Source organism: Gobius niger, assembly GCF_951799975.1.
Source record: "Gobius niger genome assembly, chromosome: 22".
Taxonomy (NCBI): Eukaryota; Metazoa; Chordata; class Actinopteri; order Gobiiformes; family Gobiidae; genus Gobius; species Gobius niger.
Window position 1 is genome coordinate 4,390,091 of NC_136873.1, and position 20,501 is coordinate 4,410,591.

The window sequence follows — 20,501 nt, forward strand, 5'->3', positions numbered from 1 at the left end:
TTTTTTCCAAGCTTTTAGATTTGGGTAAAGCCAAACAAAATATGTTCGGTTTAGGCGGGAGTTAAGTGATTAAGCATTTTTGACAGTTCTAGATTTTTCTAAATTTAAAGTTCCCATTAGAGCTGGGCGATTTCCCCCCCCAAAAAATCTGTGATTTTTTAATAAAAAACTCGATTTACGATTCGATTCGAACAGTAAATATATTTTAGAAATATATATTTATTGTATTTAATTAATTGCATCAACATAAACAAAACTGCAAAGGCAAACCCTTTCTCTAACTGAAAAGTCACTGTGCAACAAAGATTGTTTAACCCCTTAACTCCCACCTGAACCGAGCACATTTTCTCCCGTTTGGTTTTAACCCCAGTCCAAAAGCTTCTGGGAAAAAAGCTGTGAAAATAGCAACGAAACTGAGACGAAAACAATGATGAAGATGTGACAAAAAAGTGACGAAAAATTGATGAAAAAGTGGCAAAAATTTGATAAAAATTTGACAAAAATATGACAAAAAATGACAAAAATTTGATACAAAAATGATGAAAAAATGACAAAAAATGTGACAAAAAATTTAAAAAAAATGACAAAAATGTGACAAAAAAATGACACAAAAATGACTAAAATTTGATTAAAAAAATGATGAAAAAATGACAAAAAATATGACAAAAAATAACAAAAAAATAACAAAAAAATGACAAAAATTTGATTAAAAAAATGATGAAAAAATGACAAAAAATGTGACAAAAAATAACAAACATTTGACAAAAATATGACAAAAAATGACAAAAATTTGATAAAAAAAATGATGAAAATATGACAAAAAATGTGACAAAAAATAACAAAAAAATAACAAAAAAAGGACAAAAATGTGACAAAAATTTGATTAAAAAAATGATGAAAATATGACAAAAAATGTGACAAAAAATAACTAAAAAATAACTAAAAAATAACTAAAAAATAACTAAAATGTGACAAAAAAATGACAAAAATTTGATTAAAAAATGATGAAAATAAGACAAAAAAATGACAAAAAATTGATGAAAAATTGATGGAAAAAAAAGAGAAAAATGTGACAAAAAATGACAAAAATGTGACAAAAATGAGTTGAACACCCAACAAAAAAATGATGGAAAAAAAATCTGATGACGTGAGGAAAAAGATCCTCTCGGTTCAGGCGGGAGTTAAGAGTTATTTATACTGTGTTTGGATTGAGCTAATAAAACAACCAAAAATCCTGAGGTGGGCTCTGTTCTTCTTGGCACATTTGTACAGCAGGACCTTCTTCCTCCTCTAACCTGTCACTCCGCTGTGAGTGTGTCCGTGTAAAACACCTGTGTCGACGGCAGGGTCCAGCCTGAGCTCCTCGTAGCCGTCCTCCGCCTGTGCGTAGATGGGACTCGGGTCTCGGCGAGCGCTCCCCCTCCCGGCGGGCCCCTGTTCCTCCGGGCATCTGGGCTTCCACACTGGGCTGCAGATGGACGAGGGCGGGTCAGAGGGGCGGTCCCTGGGCTGAGGAGATACACCCGGGGGATATATACGTCCAATCAGTCAATCAGAACATCGTTGATATAAAACTAAGAAACAAATGTATTGCAACTTTTCATTTTTATGTATTATTTCCTAACGCTTTGGAGACTCGTACCTGACGGGGCCCCGAGCCAGTCTGGGCGTTGTCGTGGAGCGAGAGGCGCTGTGTCTCCGCGGAAACCAAATACTGCATGTTGTCGTGGAGACAGATGCTGAGGCGGTGCTTCTGCTGGAGGCTGTAGGCTTCCAGGCTGAACTGGACGGAGCCGCGAGCCGTTTTCAGGAAGAACAGGTGCAGGGGCTTGGAGCTGACTGGGACAGAGACAAGGAGCAGGTTCGGTCAGATTATTGCAACTGAGTGAAGAGGGAATCTTGCAAGCCTGAGGTGAACGTCCCAACTGTGAAATACGGGGGGGCAGCGTCATCCTGTGGGGTTGTTTTGCTGCGGGAGGGACTGGTGCATTTCACAAAATAGATCAGACATCATGAAGAAAAAATACTATGTGGAAATATTGGAGCAGAGGACAAATTTCCCTACGGGGACAATAAAGTATACCTTAACCATAACCTTGTACTCATACTTGTACTCATTTACCGATACCACTTGACATGCGGCGCCCCGGCTGCTCCTCTCCACTAAGGAGAACATGGCAGAGCAACAAATCGGAGAATTCTTCAGTGGAAATGCAATATTCCATATAGAGCTGACTTTAATACATATTACACTCTATAAATCAGAGTCTGTGCTGGATTTAACAAGTGTTAAATGTTGTCTTCATTGTATCTCAGAGCTGGGTCTGCAGTGCTTACAAGACGAGCCGTTAATGTTGTTAACTAAGTGCCAATGAATCTGGTGACTCTTAACCTCTTACCACCCGCCTAAACCAAATGCATTCTGTCCTCTTTGGCTATTATATAGGCCTGTGTAACGCCTCATTTTGGTCACATTTTGGTCACTTTTTGGTTGAATTTTTGTCACTTTTTGGTTGAATTTTTGTCACTTTTTGGTTGAATTTTTGTCACTTTTTGGTTGAATTTTTGTCACATTTTTGTTTAATTTTTGTCACTTTTTGGTTGAATTTTTGTCACATTTTTGTTGAATTTTTGTCACATTTTTGTTGAATTTTTGTCACTTTTTTATTGATTTTTTGTCACTTTTTGGTTGATTTTTTGTCACTTTTTTGTTGATTTTTTGTCACATTTTGGTTGACAAAAATTCAACCAAAAAGTGACAAAAATTAAATAAAAAGTGACAAAAATTAAATAAAAAGTGACAAAAATTCAACAAAAATGTGACAAAAATTCACTTTTTATTTAATTTTTGTCACTTTTTATTTAATTTTTGTCACTTTTTGGTTGAATTTTTGTCACTTTTTTGTTGAATTTTTGTCACTTTTTGGTTGATTTTTGTCACATTTTTGTCATTTTTTGGTTGAATTTTTGTCATTTTTTAACTGAATTTTTGTCACTTTTTGGTTGAATTTTTGTCACATTTTTGTTGAATTTTTGTCACTTTTTTGTTGATTTTTTGTCACTTTTTGGTTGATTTTTTGTCACTTTTTTGTTGATTTTTTGTCACATTTTGGTTGAATTTTTGTCACATTTTTGTTGAATTTTTGTCACTTTTTATTTAATTTTTGTCACTTTTTATTTAATTTTTGTCACTTTTTATTTAATTTTTGTCACTTTTTGGTTGAATTTTTGTCACTTTTTTGTTGAATTTTTGTCACTTTTTGGTTGATTTTTGTCACATTTTTGTCATTTTTTGGTTGAATTTTTGTCATTTTTTAACTGAATTTTTGTCACTTTTTGGTTGAATTTTTGTCACTTTTTGGTTGAATTTTTTGTTGAATTTTTCTTTAATTTTTGTCACTTTTTTGTTGAATTTTTGTTGATTTTTGTCATTTTTTTGCTGAATTTTTGTCACTTTTTGGTTGAATTTTTGTCACATTTTTGTTGAATTTTTGTCACATTTTTGTTGAATTTTTGCTGAGTTTTTGTCACATTTTTGTCATTTTTTTGCTGTTTTTGTCACATTTTCTTGACTTTTTGTCACTTTTTTGTTGCGTTTACATCCTTGCTTTCTTCTCATATTTTGTAGCTGTTTTAGTGCTTTTTCCCGAAGAAGCTTTTTGATTAGGGTAAAGCCAAACTGGATAAAATGGGTTCCGTTCAGGTGTGAGTTAAGAGTTTAAGCAGCTTTATGATCAGGGGATAAATTCAACCCAGTGACTACAGAGAAAAGGCTAAATCATGTCCAAATGGAGCCAAATTTAGCTGCAGCAAAAAATCATAATCAAAATGCTGTATATGTATAAATTAACCCATACATCTACACACTTCGGTCTGTGGTGTAAGCGGTCACCATGTTAAATATATATATATACGGTCACCTTCTATGAAAGACACGGTGTCCAGGTAGACCGGGCTCTGCAGGATGTTGTATCGGCCGATCTCGTCCTCTCTGGTGAACAGCAGCAGGTCGTTGTAGACCATCACCGTCACCTGCAGGAGAGACGACAGCGCTTCAGGACGGCTCCACACAGGGCAGGGAGTGGGGAGTACCTTGGCGGGCAGCAGGTCCGGCTGGTGCAGGATGACGTCTTCAGACATGAGGAGAGTTCTGTCCGGGCTGCACAGGTCGATGGGCTGCAGAGCAAGGCCGAACTCAAATCAATACTTTCATTCATCTGCCTAAACCTGTGTGTTTGGAGAACAATTAAACAAACTCGACTGCTTGGTGTGTATGTAAAGATACACATTAGAAACTTTTGTTGTACATATGATATAAATATGAGGAAAAAAAGTATTGCAAGTTTTCTGTCGTTTTGTTTTCATGTAAATACACAGGGATTTTTATGCACAAAAAATATTCTCATCTAAATCGCAAAAAATGGACAGAGTGAATTTTCAGAAAAAAATTGGATCTCGTTTACTTTTAGAATAAGATATTATATTATTATATGTGAAATAATCTGTTGTTTTTTGTGGGTGTTCAAAGCGCAATAAATCAGGCAGAAATTAGATATGAAAAAATCCCTCACAACAATGATGGTAATGGTAAATATTGTTAAAAAAAAAAGACAAAAAAACAGAACCGATGTAAAGTGATTGTAAAGAATGTTTAACAAAATGGCAGATAACAAAATATCACTTTTCCCTTTTCATTAAATCTGCAATGGCTCAGCAGTTCTTTGGACAGTATATATTCTAAGGAAACCTTTGAATCAAATAAAAATACGTCAAATGAATAAATAAAAACTATAGAGCGGGTGTCAAACTAATTTTGGGTTGTGAGGCCCGTTGCAGATCACGTGCCATATATACATATATAAACATATATACATATATACATACAACATAAACAGGAAAGTACTATTGAAAAAACGTTTTCCAGTAAATGAATAATAATGAGCTGTGAGCCAGTGTTAATTTTGACAACATATTTTATTTTAGCTTTAGTCTTAGTCTTTTGACTAAAATGTAATGGAATTTTAGTCGAGATTTAGTCAAAAAAAACTTTGCAATTTTAGTCTAGTTTTAGTCGACTAAAATTTCATGTCAATTTAGTCGACTAAATTTAAGACTAATTTAGTCGAATTATATTGATAATATTCATTATAATCATATTTAATGTTGTTCCTCTGCTTCATGTTTCTGCTCCACATGAACAAAGCTCAGAGCTGATCCTTTGGCAGAGAATTTAACTGATCTGAGGCTCTTTCAGACGCTCAATAGATGTTTGGATGATTTTAGTCTCTCCTTTTCATTTTTATTTAGTCTTATTTTAGTCGACTAAAATATCTGGACATTTTAGTCATAGTTTTAGTCTCATGAGAAACTTTTAATTTAGTTTTAGTCCAATTTTAGTCACAAAAATATAACTTTGACAAAAATTAAGACTAAATATTTTAGTCGACGAAATTAACACTGCAGTGTGCTTTAAAATAGTGCTGATTTGGTCAAAAGCCGTCATGACTGTAGTCTGAGGAATAATAACTGCTGACACTTGTATTGCACTTTACCAGCCTCTGTCACGAGTCTCTCATTGTAGTCATTATTCCACATTTGGTGGTGGTAAGCTATGATTGTAGCCACAGCTGCCCTGGCTGGGGCAGACTTACAATTCACCACATGGCTATAATGATCTCTTATTATGCCAGTGCCCTCTGCTGGACATGTGGGGAACTCTTTCCTTTCCCTTTTGTTTTTTAGCTTTTTTTTCATATTGTGGAGATGTTGCTGCAAGAGTGGAATGAAAACCTCATTTGGAGAAAATGCTCTAATAGTCTAGTACGAAAATCTGAAATTGTAACTTTTGTGGTTCTGGAATGTTAGGGGTTGGCAACCTTGTTTTTATGTTAATATAAGATGTTGGGAACATATTTCATGAATATGCCAATCGCGTATCGCCTTCGTTTTTTTTTTTTTGAAGAAATAAGAAGAGAATGTTTACCTAAAAGTCGCACCTTAAATCATGCACTATCTGTCAGATAAAATGAAATATCTGCAATATTAAACAAGATTTTTTTCATGAAATTTGCACTGTATGTGTAGTTTGACAATATCTCACTTCACAGGAAATCTTGGATTTATAGATTTAAAAATAAACAAATTGTGTCAGTTTTTTCATAGTGGAAACAAGATGGCTGCCATAACTGAACTGGCTGATAGTCAGTTCAATTGTTGTATCTTCAAAACGATACCAGATTTTCTGAAATAATTTACACTGTATATACACTATATCAACCTCATGCAGTATGCAACATTCCACCTTCATCGGTTAATGCATCAATAAATTACATTAAATTTAATCTGTGAATGTTAGCTGAAATGGCTCATTTCCATCGATGTACTGTTGTCACATAAATTGAAATATTGTCAACATGAAATTAGATTTTCTCATGAAATTTGCACTGTATGTGTAGTTTGACATGATATCACTTCACAGGAAAGTTTTGCTTTATAAGTTTAAAAATAAACTAATTATGTAAGTTTTTTCATAGTGGAAACAAGATGGCCGCTGTAACTGAACTGGCTGATACTCAGTTCAATTGTTGTATCTTCATAATTATGCCAGATTTTCTGAAATAATTTACACTGTATATAGACTATATCAACCTAATGCAGTATGCAACATTACATCTGCATCGGTTACTGCATAAATAAATTACATGAAATTTAATGGGTGAATGTAAACCAAAATGGCTCATTTTCATCATGTACTGTTGTCACATAAAATTAAATATCTTCAATATAAAATAAGATTTTCTCATGAAATTGGCATAGTGTGTGTGGTTTGATGTGATTCTATCAACTCTCAGGAAATTTCGGCCTTACAGGTTTGAAAATCAACAAAATATGTGAGTTTCATTAGTTGAAGAAGCAAGATGGCCGCCATAACTGAAACGACTGCTATTCAGTAAAAATGTAATATCTTCAAAATTATACCAGATTTTCAGATGAAAATCTTACAGTATATAGAGTCAATCAACCTAAAGCTGTGTACAAAATTTTATCTTCATACATTAATGTATATGGAAATCACATGAAATTGAATTTGAGTCTAATTATACTATGTAAAGAGAACACAGCACAGAGAAGCTTTGCCCCTCAGAAATACTCACTCTGTGACCAACATGTCTCACAAACATTGTTTCGGTGGTGCTGATGTTTGAATGTGTTAGTGTGAGGCTGTTTCTAAAGGTGGTCGATCGGCCATTGGCACAATATCACCAATAGTCTGCCTCAGACCAGTTGTGGCTGAGTGATAGTGTATAGAGTCAAATGACCACACATCACATACAGCTTTATGCATGAATACAGCATAAGAATTTGATCGGAACAATGGGTACTCTAAGTAAAAATATAAAATACAGAATGCATTAAAGGATTATTCTTAATGAATACATGAAATGAAACTTATTTCTAGTCACAAGTATCATCAGCTTTTAGGGCATTTTGATGAATACGTCCATATCCACATGTGCTTCTCATATCATTTGCTTCTGCATTTTGCTTTATTACAGCAGTTGCATTGGCATTGTGTTATTTTAATATATATACCAGGAATTACACTTTCATTAAACAAACATGGAACTTTATTCCCATTTTTGGACAATGGGCAAACAGTTGAGCTTTCAAAGATGAAAACCACACAATGTGCACAGTATTCCAGGTATTTGTGGCTTCATGATACGGGTGAACACTTGACGGTGGGCCACTGCTGCCCCCTACGGTGTTGGTACCTCCTTTGGAACGGGCTGCTTTTTCTTTCACATGCATTGCTCACTGCACTCTTCCTTAGATTGAGTTGAGTACACTACATTGTTCTGGGCAGGGCACTTCCTCCAGCTGTTCTGGGGGGATAGCGAGTCGGCACACGGCCACAGAGACATAGTCCCTCCAGCGTGCCTGGGGGCCTCCTCCCAATAAGACATGCCTGGAACACCGCCCGAGGGCGACCAGTAGGCATCAGAGACAGATACTCAAGCCACCTCAGCTGGTTCCTCTCAAAATGAAGGAGCAGCAACTCTACTCCAAGCTCCTCCGAGGTGACTGAGCTCCTCACCCTATCTCCTAAGGGTGCGCCCAGCCACCCTGGGGAGGAAACTCATTTTGACTGCCTTCATCTGCAATTTTGTCCTTTTGGTCATTACCCAGATGTCATGGCCATAGGTCAGGGTAGGAACATGGATGGATGGGACGGTGTAGTAGGTTTTAGCGGGCATGCACTAGGAAAAAAAATAAACTTTTTTCAAATGAAAAAAAATATATATATATTGAGACAGGTCTCCAGCAGTTGGCAGATGTGGTCCAGTGCTAACTTGACCTTCTCAAGCAGTCTCTGTCTCACTGCTGTTACAACCTCTGAGACGGTGAAACAAGTAAACACGGATGTCACTTTGCAGAACACCATCGGCAAATTTCACATACGATCAACTGGGCAACATCATACCAGGGGTCACAATATGGGGCCTATGGGAAGCAATTATAAGCAATATGGGACACAACCATGCGACACTGTTGCATTGACGAATTGAGATAGGTGTCCCATAACAGACACAAATCAAGTGTCTGTATAGTCACTTTAGGGAGGTGTCTTTTGCAGAGTTTAAAAATGTTAAAATTATGTATTTTCATCCCCCTACATGTTCCAGCAATGTCCTAATGTGTCGAATGAGCCCAGACCTGTTCACCACAACTGCTGCTAAAATCCGGCACCGTCACCCAAAACTGTATTACTTCGGGTCCGAATTGCCATCAAGGTTCAAGGTTCAAGGTTCAACTTTATTAATGTCCCGAAAGAAATTATTATGCAGCAGGAGTCCACACACAATAAAGCAAAACAACAATTAAAACACAGTGAGACAACAATTGTGCTTGGGACAAAGATCACACAGTCACAGCATCATCAGTCACACAATAAGAATAAGATCACGTAAAGGCTAATTTGCAGCAGCTTCACTGAGCAACATATGATCGTTTACTTTCGCGACAGCCTCTGGAATAAAAGAGGCCCTGGCCCGACGAGTTCGAGTACAGGGCATTCTTAGCCTGCGTCCGGAGGGGAGTAAGTTAAACTCCTTAAAAAGCGGATGGTCCGGACACTCCATTATCTGTTGGGCTTTACGTACAACCCTTTGGCTGTAAAGGTCATGCAGCTGAGTCTGCTGTGCACCAATGATTTTCCCTGCTACTCTGACCAACTTCATCAAACAATTTTTGTTGGTCACAGAAAGAGCCCCAAACCAAGAAACAAAACAAAATGTTAAAACTGACTCAATAAAAGACTGGTAAAAGATCGTCATGAGGACATTACAAACTCTAAATGAATTCATTTTTCTTAAAAAGAAGAGTCTTTGCTGCACCTTTCTGCAGATGGCGTCAGTGTTAGACTCAAAGCGCAATCATACACGAGCTTCATATAGAAGGTGCAGTTACATGTATGACCTGAGGTGACAGTAGTGAGTATAACTCACTTGCATCTAGTCCCTTTAAGCTCACTATGAGTGATTAGGATTCTAGCAGTCTGTGCAAACCTTGGACAGTACTCAATCAAACTTCAAAGTCCAATAAGTCAAAAAGCAAGGCAGGTTACAGATATGAGCAGAAAGGGTGTGGCTACTCCCTATCTGTCTGGAGTAGGAGCAAAACTATAGAACATTTTTCGACAGGTCAAAATCAAAGTTTATTTCTAGCCAGTTAACGCCTGGAGACAGAGATTAGTCCATCATAAAGTTTGCCCATTGTCCAAAAATGGGAATAAAGTTCCATGTTTGTTTAATGAAAGTGTAATTCCTGGTATATATATTAAAATAACACAATGCCAATGCAACTGCTGTAATAAAGCAAAATGCAGAAGCAAATGATATGAGAAGCACATGTGGATATGGACGTATTCATCAAAATGCCCTAAAAGCTGATGATACTTGTGACTAGAAATAAGTTTCATTTCATGTATTCATTAAGAATAATCCTTTAATGCATTCTGTATTTTATATTTTTACTTAGAGTACCCATTGTTCCGATCAAATTCTTATGCTGTATTCATGCATAAAGCTGTATGTGATGTGTGGTCATTTGACTCTATACACTATCACTCAGCCACAACTGGTCTGAGGCAGACTATTGGTGATATTGTGCCAATGGCCGATCGACCACCTTTAGAAACAGCCTCACACTAACACATTCAAACATCAGCACCACCGAAACAATGTTTGTGAGACATGTTGGTCACAGAGGGAGTTTTTCTGAGGGGCAAAGCTTCTCTGTGCTGTGTTCTCTTTACATAGTATAATTAGACTCAAATTCAATTTCATGTGATTTCCATATACATTAATGTATGAAGATAAAATTTTGTACACAGCTTTAGGTTGATTGACTCTATATACTGTAAGATTTTCATCTGAAAATCTGGTATAATTTTGAAGATATTACATTTTTACTGAATAGCAGTCGTTTCAGTTACGGCGGCCATCTTGCTTCTTCAACTAATGAAACTCACATATTTTGTTGATTTTCAAACCTGTAAGGCCGAAATTTCCTGAGAGTTGATAGAATCACATCAAACCACACACACTATGCCAATTTCATGAGAAAATCTTATTTTATATTGAAGATATTTAATTTTATGTGACAACAGTACATGATGAAAATGAGCCATTTTGGTTTACATTCACCCATTAAATTTCATGTAATTTATTTATGCAGTAACCGATGCAGATGTAATGTTGCATACTGCATTAGGTTGATATAGTCTATATACAGTGTAAATTATTTCAGAAAATCTGGCATAATTATGAAGATACAACAATTGAACTGAGTATCAGCCAGTTCAGTTACAGCGGCCATCTTGTTTCCACTATGAAAAAACTTACATAATTAGTTTATTTTTAAACTTATAAAGCAAAACTTTCCTGTGAAGTGATATCATGTCAAACTACACATACAGTGCAAATTTCATGAGAAAATCTAATTTCATGTTGACAATATTTCAATTTATGTGACAACAGTACATCGATGGAAATGAGCCATTTCAGCTAACATTCACAGATTAAATTTAATGTAATTTATTGATGCATTAACCGATGAAGGTGGAATGTTGCATACTGCATGAGGTTGATATAGTGTATATACAGTGTAAATTATTTCAGAAAATCTGGTATCGTTTTGAAGATACAACAATTGAACTGACTATCAGCCAGTTCAGTTATGGCAGCCATCTTGTTTCCACTATGAAAAAACTGACACAATTTGTTTATTTTTAAATCTATAAATCCAAGATTTCCTGTGAAGTGAGATATTGTCAAACTACACATACAGTGCAAATTTCATGAAAAAAATCTTGTTTAATATTGCAGATATTTCATTTTATCTGACAGATAGTGCATGATTTAAGGTGCGACTTTTAGGTAAACATTCTCTTCTTATTTCTTCAAAAAAAAAAAAACGAAGGCGATACGCGATTGGCATATTCATGAAATATGTTCCCAACATCTTATATTAACATAAAAACAAGGTTGCCAACCCCTAACATTCCAGAACCACAAAAGTGTTAACGGAGCCCTTTTTCAGATTTTTTTACTAGACTATAAAGCAGGGGGGCCCAAACTTTTTGTCTCCGAGAGCCAAAATGAAAAAGTTCCTGTTGCGGGCCAAACACGGTGATGTCAAGCGTGAAACACATATAACTGCAAATAATAATATTATTATTATATTATAATATTATTTCACTTTCGGTTTACATGTGCATTTGATCTATGCAAATAACATGTTACATTAATACTATGTTAACTAATGTGGGAGAGGCTGAGTATGTGCTCCGTTTGCCTGACAGAGCGCACGGACAAAGACCAGACGGGGATATATTAACTCGACTAAGGTTAGGTAAGAACATATCTTAGTATGTAAAAACGGTGGCCTATTCCTTTAACGTCTTACAACCTGCCTAAACCAAATGTATTCTGTCCTCTTTGGCTATTATATAGGCCTGCGTAACGCCTCATTTTGGTCACATTTTTGTCACTTTTTGGTTGAATTTTTGTCACATTTTTGTTGAATTTTTGTCACTTTTTAGTTGAATTTTTGTCGCATTTTTGTCACTTTTTGGTTGAGTTTTTGTCACTTTTTGGTTGAGTTTTTGTCACTTTTTTTGCTGAGTTTTTGTCACTTTTTGGTTGAGTTTTTGTCACTTTTTTGCTGAGTTTTTGTCACTTTTTGGTTGAATTTTTGTCACTTTTTGGTTGAATTTTTGTCACATTTTGGTTGAATTTTTGTCACTTTTTGGTTGAATTTTTGTCACTTTTTTGCTGAGTTTTTGTCACTTTTTGGTTGAATTTTTGTCACTTTTTTGCTGAGTTTTTGTCACTTTTTGGTTGAATTTTTGTCACTTTTTTGCTGAGTTTTTGTCACTTTTTGGTTGAATTTTTGTCACTTTTTGGTTGAATTTTTGTCACATTTTGGTTGAATTTTTGTCACTTTTTGGTTGAATTTTTGTCACTTTTTTGCTGAGTTTTTGTCACTTTTTTGTTGAATTTTTGTCACTTTTTGGTTTAATTTTTGTCACTTTTTTGTTGAATTTTTGGCACTTTTTGGTTTAATTTTTGTCACTTTTTTGTTGAATTTTTGGCACTTTTTGGTTTAATTTTTGTCACTTTTTTGCTGAGTTTTTGTCACTTTTTTGTTGCGTTCACATCCTTGTTTTCTTCTCATATTTTGTAGCTGTTTTGATGCTTTTCTCCGAAGAAGCTTTTTGATTAGGGTAAAGCCAAACTGGATCAAATGGGTTCCGTTCAGGCGGGAGTTAAGAGGTTAAGCAGCTTTATGATCAGGGGATAAATTCAGAGAAAAGGCTAAATCATGTCCATATGAAGCCAAATTTAGCTGCAGCAAAAAATCATAATCAAAATGCTGTATATATATAAATTAACCCATACATCTATACACTTTGGTCTGTGGTGTAAGGTCACCATGTTAACTATGGCAAAGTCTAGTTTTGAAACAGCGCCCCCAATTTGACGCTAGTGGTCAAAAAGTGTACTGCATCCATATTTACCATTGAGAATGAATGGGAAGAGAGTTAATGTTTACGTCTTTAGCCGCTGCTGTCTCCCACAAAGGAAATGACCATATTTGGATTACAGCGTCATCTCGACCACAGCCTTTCGTGCTACACATGGATCCCAAACATGTCTGTATTTATGAATGAATGAGCCTGGGAAAGACAAAGGAGAGCCACGATCTCGTCTCACCTTGAGGTGTATGGGGAAGATGAGCGTTTTGGGGGTGATGGCGCCGAAGTCGTTGGTGCAGACGTGGGACTGGACGATGGTGCAGTTCTCGTAGTCGCCGTAGCAGCCCAGAGTCTTGGCGAGCGGAGGGGGCAGCGTGGCCGAGGCGTATGAGGAGCGCGAGGAGGGCGGCGGGTGGTACCAGCGACCTGCACCGAGAAGACACAGCCTTTTACTCTTACGTCTGGAGGGAATTGCACTTACAGAGGGATTATTTTAACATGTTGCCTGATTTGAATCTCTTAAACATAATCCAAAGTTAAATGTATTAATAAACAACACTTCCATAGAGCAGGTTACAGAGGCAAAGAATTGAATTTATGACAAAAAATATGGGAAAATCTTCAGCTGCAGCAAAAATCAAATACACACACCTCAAAAAGTATTTAACTAGATCAGTATAAACATCTCAATTTGAGCATAATCATCCAAATTTTAGTTGTTTTGACTAGTTAAGAAGTTCTTGGGCGTTTGTCGTAGATTATTTCACTTGTTCTGAGATGTTTCTGACTCGTTTCGAAACATTTCGTCCTTATTTCAGGTCATTTTCTTCTGGAAATCCCCCATTTATCTGGTGCAAGTCCACTGGGCTCACCACAAGGGTGTGTCCTGTCTCCGCTTTTATTTATCTTGAAACTGTGGGGTAAGAAAGTTGGTCTTATCTCATTGGCAATTTTACTTTCTTATTTCAAAGCGAGATTTACCCTAGAACTGGTCTGAAATGTCCTCAAACAAGCAAAGCAAACTTGGTCCGATCAGGAAAAGTGTCTAAATGAGTGAAAACCGCTCAAAACAAGATACATTTCCTCAACTCAAGTCATTTAAGCCAATGCTTGATATTTACTTTTTGTAGTGACTGCTGGATTCTTCATCATGTGAGACAAGTGTAGCATATAATATAGAAATTTGCCGTTTCCCAAAGTCCTCAATGTATTTTCCCAATCAAAAAATGTTTTTATTTGTATCTTTTGTTTATGGACCCCGGCGATGCATCCCGATATATTATACTTACACACTTTTCCTCCGATACCTTACTGGTGTTGTTTAACGGTACAGCCCTGAGCCTCACAGCTACATTCCTCACTCCCTCCTCACTACACTGACACACATCCGGGTCACCGATAAGGACAAGAACGTCCCAAGGTCATATGCTCATTTACGGACCACAGGAGAGTGCTCCGAGGCTCTGGGATGATTTTTGTTTCATAAAGCGTTTTTAAGTCCAGTGGATCGTGTTTTGTGACTGTACACTGCAAAGTAAATATCAAGCATTGGCTTAAATGACTTTGAATTGAGGAAATGTATCTTGTTTTGAGCGGTTTTCACTCATTTAGACACTTTTCCTGATCGGACCGAGTTTGCTTTGCTTGTTTGAGGACATTTCAGACCAGTTCTAGGGTAAATCTCGCTTGAAATAAGGAAGTAAAATTGCCAATGAGATAAGACCAATTTTAATTTTTTTAAATCAATTTTTTGTCATTTTTTGGTCACATTTTTTGTCACTTTTTGTCATTTTTTGTCATTTTTTTGTCAATTTTTAGTCATTTTTTTGGTCATTTTTTTGTTATTTTTGTCTTTTTTTTTGGTCATTTTTTGTTATTTTTTTTGTCATTTTTTGGGTCATTTTTGTTGTTATTTTTGTCATTTTTGTCATTTTTTTGTCATTTTTTTGTCATTTTTTTGTCATTTTTTGTCATTTTTTTTTTTTTTTTTTTTTTTTTTTTGTCATTTTTTTGTCATTTTTTTGTTTTGTTTATATCACATTTTTGTCACATTTTTGTTATTTTTTGTTATTTTTTGGTCATTTTTTTGTCTTTTTGTGTTATTTTTTGTCACATTTTTGTCACATTTTTTGTCACTTTTTTGTTTGTTTTTTGTTATTTTTTGTCACATTTTTTGTTATTTTTTGTCACATTTTTTGTTATTTTTTGTCACATTTTTTGTTATTTTTTTGTGATTTTTTTTTGTCATTTTTTTGTTTTGTTTATATCACATTTTTGTCACATTTTTGTTATTTTTTGTTATTTTTTGGTCATTTTTTTGTCTTTTTGTGTTATTTTTTGTCACATTTTTGTCACATTTTTTGTCACTTTTTTGTCACTTTTTTGTTTGTTTTTTGTTATTTTTTGTCACATTTTTTGTTATTTTTTGTCACATTTTTTGTTATTTTTTTGTCATTTTTTGTCACATTTTTGTCATTTTTTTTGTCATTTTTTGTCACATTGGCAAAGAAAATGACCTGAAATAAGGACGAAATGCATCGAAACGAGTCAGAAACATCTCAGAACAAGTGAAATAATCCAGGACAAATGCCCAACAACTTCTTAACTAGTCAAAACAACTAAAATTTGGATTATTATGCTCAAATTGAGATGTTTATACTGATCTAGTTAATTACTTTTTGCAGTGTACCTCATTACTTTCATATAAAAACACAAGATGAAAGAAAACTAGTAATATATTTTAATCTCTTATTTATGTCAGTAATCTAAATCGATAATCCAAGATTGAACATTTCCCTCCTGTTGGTCCGCTCGTGTCTGGAGCTGGTGGGAGTTACCGATGGTGGTGGCGCGGCCCACGCTCAGCCCATGCTCGACGGGGGACAGCAGGATGTAGTCGTCCCCTCCGAAGCCGCCCAGCACGTTCCTGCCGAGGGGCTGCTCGTCTCTGCCCGGCTGGTTGGCGTTGAGCTCCGACCCCCTGTCCTGGCTCCGCCTCCATAAGGAAGCCTGGCCCCGTCGCCTGTGCTCGTCGGGCCCGGCTTGCGGCGCCTTTGTGGTCTCGCTCTGGGAAAGTCAAACAGACGGGTCAGAGGGGGACTCAGACGGACGCTTTCTAAAGCCAAAAGTTGCTCTGTAGCGTGGCGTTATACTCAGTGTTTTTAATTGAGCAAGTTACTTTAGGGCTGCTCGATTATTGAAAAAATAATAATCACGATTATTTTTGTCATAATTGAAATCACGATTATTCAAACGATTATTTGTTGCCTTTAAAAAAATCCAGCAAAAAAAGACAAAAATCCAGCAAAAAAAGACAAAAATCCAGCAAAAAAGTGACAAAAATCCATAAAAAAAGTGACAAAAATCCAGCAAAAAAGTGACAAAAATCCAGCAAAAAAGTGACAAAAATCCAGCAAAAAAGTGACAAAAATCCAGCAAAAAAGTGACAAAAATCCAGCAAAAAAGTGACAAAAATCCAGCAAAAAAAGACAAAAATCCATAAAAAAAAGTGACAAAAATACAGCAAAAAAGTGACAAAAATACAGCAAAAAAAAGATAAAAAATCGAGCAAAAAAAGACAAAAATCCAGCAAAAAAAGACAAAAATCCAGCAAAAAAGACAAAAAATCATCACAAAAATGACAAAAAAACATCAAAAAAAAGATAAAAAATACAGCAAAAAAAGACAAAAATACAGCAAAAAAGTGACAAAAAACCATCAAAAAAGTGACAAAAATCCAAAAATTAAAAATTAGAAAAAAAATGTGAAAAAAAAGAAAAAAGAAAAAAAGTTTTTGAAAAAAAAATAATTATAATCGATTTTTTGCGATTATGCTAATTTTGTAATCGTTTACTGTTGTAATCGAAATCGTAATCGAATTTCGATTAATTGCACAGCCCTAAGTTACTTCATCCATATTGCCTTCATTCATTTCATTCCATTTACATTCACAGCAACATTAACATTAACTTTTTTTCTTGTCCATCTTGAAATTGTATATGAATATTCAGACAAAAACATAGTAGAGACCTGTTGGAGAGGTGGGCGGGGCCAGGCTCCAGGTGTGCTCTCAGGGGCGGGTCTCCAGATGACTAATGTGATGTGAGCGGGGCAGCTCCTGTTGGTAAAAGTCAGGTCAAATTTGATATATATAGCGCCTTGCAACTGCCAGAAGGTGCACTGGGCACTTTTCAACAAAAACAATAATCATAAAGCATCGGAAGCCAGTGCAGAGACCGGAGCACTGGACTAATGTGGTCCTGTTTTCTGTTTCCTAATCAGGACTGAAGCAGCGGCGTTCTGGATTTGCTGCAGCTCAGTTAGCAGGTGTTACAGTCCGCTAACCCAGTGGTTCCCAACGTTTTTTTGTCTTTCGTACCCCTTTGGCCTTTCAGTGGTCAACCGTGCACCCCTACCTCAAGGGCGTTACAGTTTATTTTGAAAGTAACTACTTAAAAGTAGGGCTGAAACAACTAATCGATTAATCGACGACTAATCGTTTATTGAAATAGTCCACAACTATTTTAGTAATCGATAAATCGTTTTCTGGCTCACACAGACTCAAATAGAGCAAAAATTACATGAAAATGTAGTATTTTTGATGAAAACCATTTTGTTTTATAGCAAGTGTATGTAGTACACTTTGTACATTGTAGATTTCATGAATATCTGTTTGTGTCTCATCCAGTCAGAAGCAGAATTAGCACCAAGAGCCTCCAACAAACATTTCCCTTACGTTTCCTCCATCAACACGTCCTCAAGCAGATCCACTTTAGCTTTATGTGATAAAAAAATGGAAAAAAATAACATTTTCCTACACCATTCACAGCCAAGCGACTAATCAATTAATCGTAAAAATAGTCGATAAATTAATCGATTACAAAATAATCGTTAGTTGCAGCCCTACTTAAAAGTGGTATTTGTAAGAAAAAGGACCATGTTGCCGTCAAAATAAACCTAAAATTCTCCCAAAGCAACACATTTTACTGAAAATGTAACCTTTCCTATAAAAACTATGTTACATTTTCCCCTTTTTTCAATCTGAAATAGTTCCAAGTACCCCCTGCTGGGTCCTCGAGTACCCCCAGGGGTCCCTGTACCCCTGTTTGGGAAACACTGCACTAACCAACTGGAGACAAACACATGGATTTGTCTGATGGTGGATTCAGACCAAATGAGAGTTTCCCAGCTCAGCTACAAGTTCAAATTCAACGCTATAAGTTTGGGGGTGGTTTAGAAGCCGTTTAGAGCTAGTTTTACATTGCATAGCATCGAACTTTAGACACGTTCTAAACAACTGTAAAGCCTGGTGCCTATTTTTTAGAAACTTTCTACTGCGAGATATTGCTCTTGTGATAACGCTGAGTTAGGCACAATTAAAGGGACCAGGCTGGTTTTCGTAAGAACATTTTTAGAAATCTTGTATGTTAACAAGGACCAGACTGTTAGCATTGAAGCTGCTACAAGTCTACAGTGAAGATCCCGCCCTTATGCCCTTTTTAGGAAGGGTTAGTGCTAGATCGTCTGCTCCGGAGATATCATGACACAAATGAGGGTTAGGGCCAGGGAAATGGTTAACCTCTTAACTCCCGCCTGAACCGAGAGGGTCTTTTTCCTCACGTCATCAGATTTTTTTTCCAAAATTTTTTTGTTGGGTGTTCAACTCATTTTTGTAACTTTTTTGTAATTTTTTATCACATTTTTGTCAATTTTACGTCAATTTTTCGTCAATTTTTCCGTCCATTTTTAATACATTTTTTGTCACATTTTTGACATTTTTTCGTCACTTTTTTGTCACATATTTGTAATTTTTTAGTCACATTTTGTCACATTTTTGTTGTTTTTCCGTCAATTTTTTATCAATTTTTAATCAATTTCTTGTCACATTTTCGTCATTTTTTTGTCGACTTTTTATCAAATTTTGTCCTTTTTTTCGTCAAATGTTTGTCATATTTTTGTCATTTTTTGTCACTTTTTTGTCATTTTTTCTGTCACATTTTTTAGTCAATTTTTTATCACATTTTGGTCATTTTTTTTCATCAATTTTTGTCCAATTTTTGTCAATTTTTTGTCATTTTTTTGTCATTTTTTTGTCCAATTTTTATCATATTTTTGTCACTTTTTTGTCATTTTTTGTCATTTTTTTGGTCATTTTTTCGTCAATTTTTCTGTAATTTTTTTGTCACATTTTCGTCATTTTTTTGTCGACTTTTTATCAAATTTTGTCCTTTTTTTCGTCAAATGTTTGTCATATTTTTGTATTTTTGGTCACATTTTTGTCATTTTTTTGTCCCATTTTTATCACATTTTTGTCATTTTTTTGTCCCATTTTTGTCATTTTTTTGTCCCATTTTTGTCATTTTTTTGTCCCATTTTTGTCATTTTTTTGTCCATTTTTTTCGTCAATTTCTTGTCAATTTCTTGTGACATTTTTGTGACATTTTTGCCACTTTTTCATACATTTTTCGTCACTTCTTTTGCTATTTTTATTGCTATTTTCCACAGCTTTTTTCCAGAAGCTTTTGCACTGGGGGTAAAGCCAAACTGGAGAAAATGTGCTCGGTTCAGGTGGGAGTTAAGGGGTCAACTTTAAGGATTAGGATTAGGATTAGGATTATTTGTATTTTTAGACAAACCAACTCATAGATCTATACAAACTCACAGCAGACCGTCCCTCCGGAGCATACGATCTAGCACTGACCTTTAGGAAGATGCCTCGTCAGAGCCGGGGAGGAGGAGTCTGTAAATCCGCCATGATTTCCTCCTCGAACGTGGTCATCGTGGCAAACGGGGAGGAGTGAGGAGGAGTTGTCTATTATTTTTTAGAGCCAGTTTGGAGGCGTTTTGGGGCAGTGTCAGGCGGTTAGGGGCAGTCTGGGGCCATGTGTGGGTAATTTGGGTCAGTCTGAGGTTAGGTTTAGGGACAAGGTTCTGTATTATGTATTATGTATTTATTACCTGATGGCGTGTGCGAGCTGGCCACACCCCCAGGTTTCCACGGAGACGCCGTTGAGTTGCAGCACGACATCACCGTGACGCAGGCCGGCGGAGTGGGCGGGGCCTCCTGCACAGAAACAAGACCATTGGCTGTGTCCTCTGACCACACTATCGCCCCTTTCAGGAAAAAAAGGCAATAATCCACACAGTTTTCTTCAATCGTGATAGAAAACGGCTTAATTTACTGATACAAAAATACGAATCTGTCTCTGAATTTGGTATTTTGGGTATTTTGAGTAAACTTATCGTAGCTGTAGACGCTAGTTCTGGGGATTCGGACGCAGCTCACTACTTTCTCCACACTTAAAGGTTCGTGAAAGGGCCACAGGTGTGCGGGGCGGGGCTTACCCGAGTCCACGTCCTGCACTCGGACCGGGCTGTCGGAGAAGATGGTGAAGCCAAACCCGTCTGGGCCTCGGATGACGACGATCTGAAACACATTAGACTCACTCTGAGCACAGAC

The 20,501-nt window shown here is 36.2% G+C and overlaps 1 protein-coding gene across 3 annotated transcripts in view; it reads right to left on the reverse strand.

Moving 5' to 3' along the window:
- LOC306981631 (regulator of G-protein signaling 3-like) overlaps nucleotides 1–20,501 on the reverse strand; it is a 44,596-nt gene that overhangs the window by 5,975 nt on the left and 18,120 nt on the right. For all 3 annotated transcript variants that reach the window (XM_079581254.1, XM_079581253.1, XM_079581255.1), the window contains exons 2-10: nucleotides 20,387–20,468; nucleotides 20,000–20,105; nucleotides 17,072–17,159; nucleotides 15,880–16,108; nucleotides 13,281–13,468; nucleotides 4,093–4,176; nucleotides 3,921–4,032; nucleotides 1,643–1,839; nucleotides 1,332–1,509 (exon numbers count right to left, since the gene is read on the reverse strand). In XM_079581254.1, the coding sequence (XP_079437380.1) occupies nucleotides 1,332–1,509; nucleotides 1,643–1,839; nucleotides 3,921–4,032; nucleotides 4,093–4,176; nucleotides 13,281–13,468; nucleotides 15,880–16,108; nucleotides 17,072–17,159; nucleotides 20,000–20,105; nucleotides 20,387–20,468 (1,264 nt within the window). The remainder of the gene's footprint in view (nucleotides 1–1,331; nucleotides 1,510–1,642; nucleotides 1,840–3,920; nucleotides 4,033–4,092; nucleotides 4,177–13,280; nucleotides 13,469–15,879; nucleotides 16,109–17,071; nucleotides 17,160–19,999; nucleotides 20,106–20,386; nucleotides 20,469–20,501) is intronic.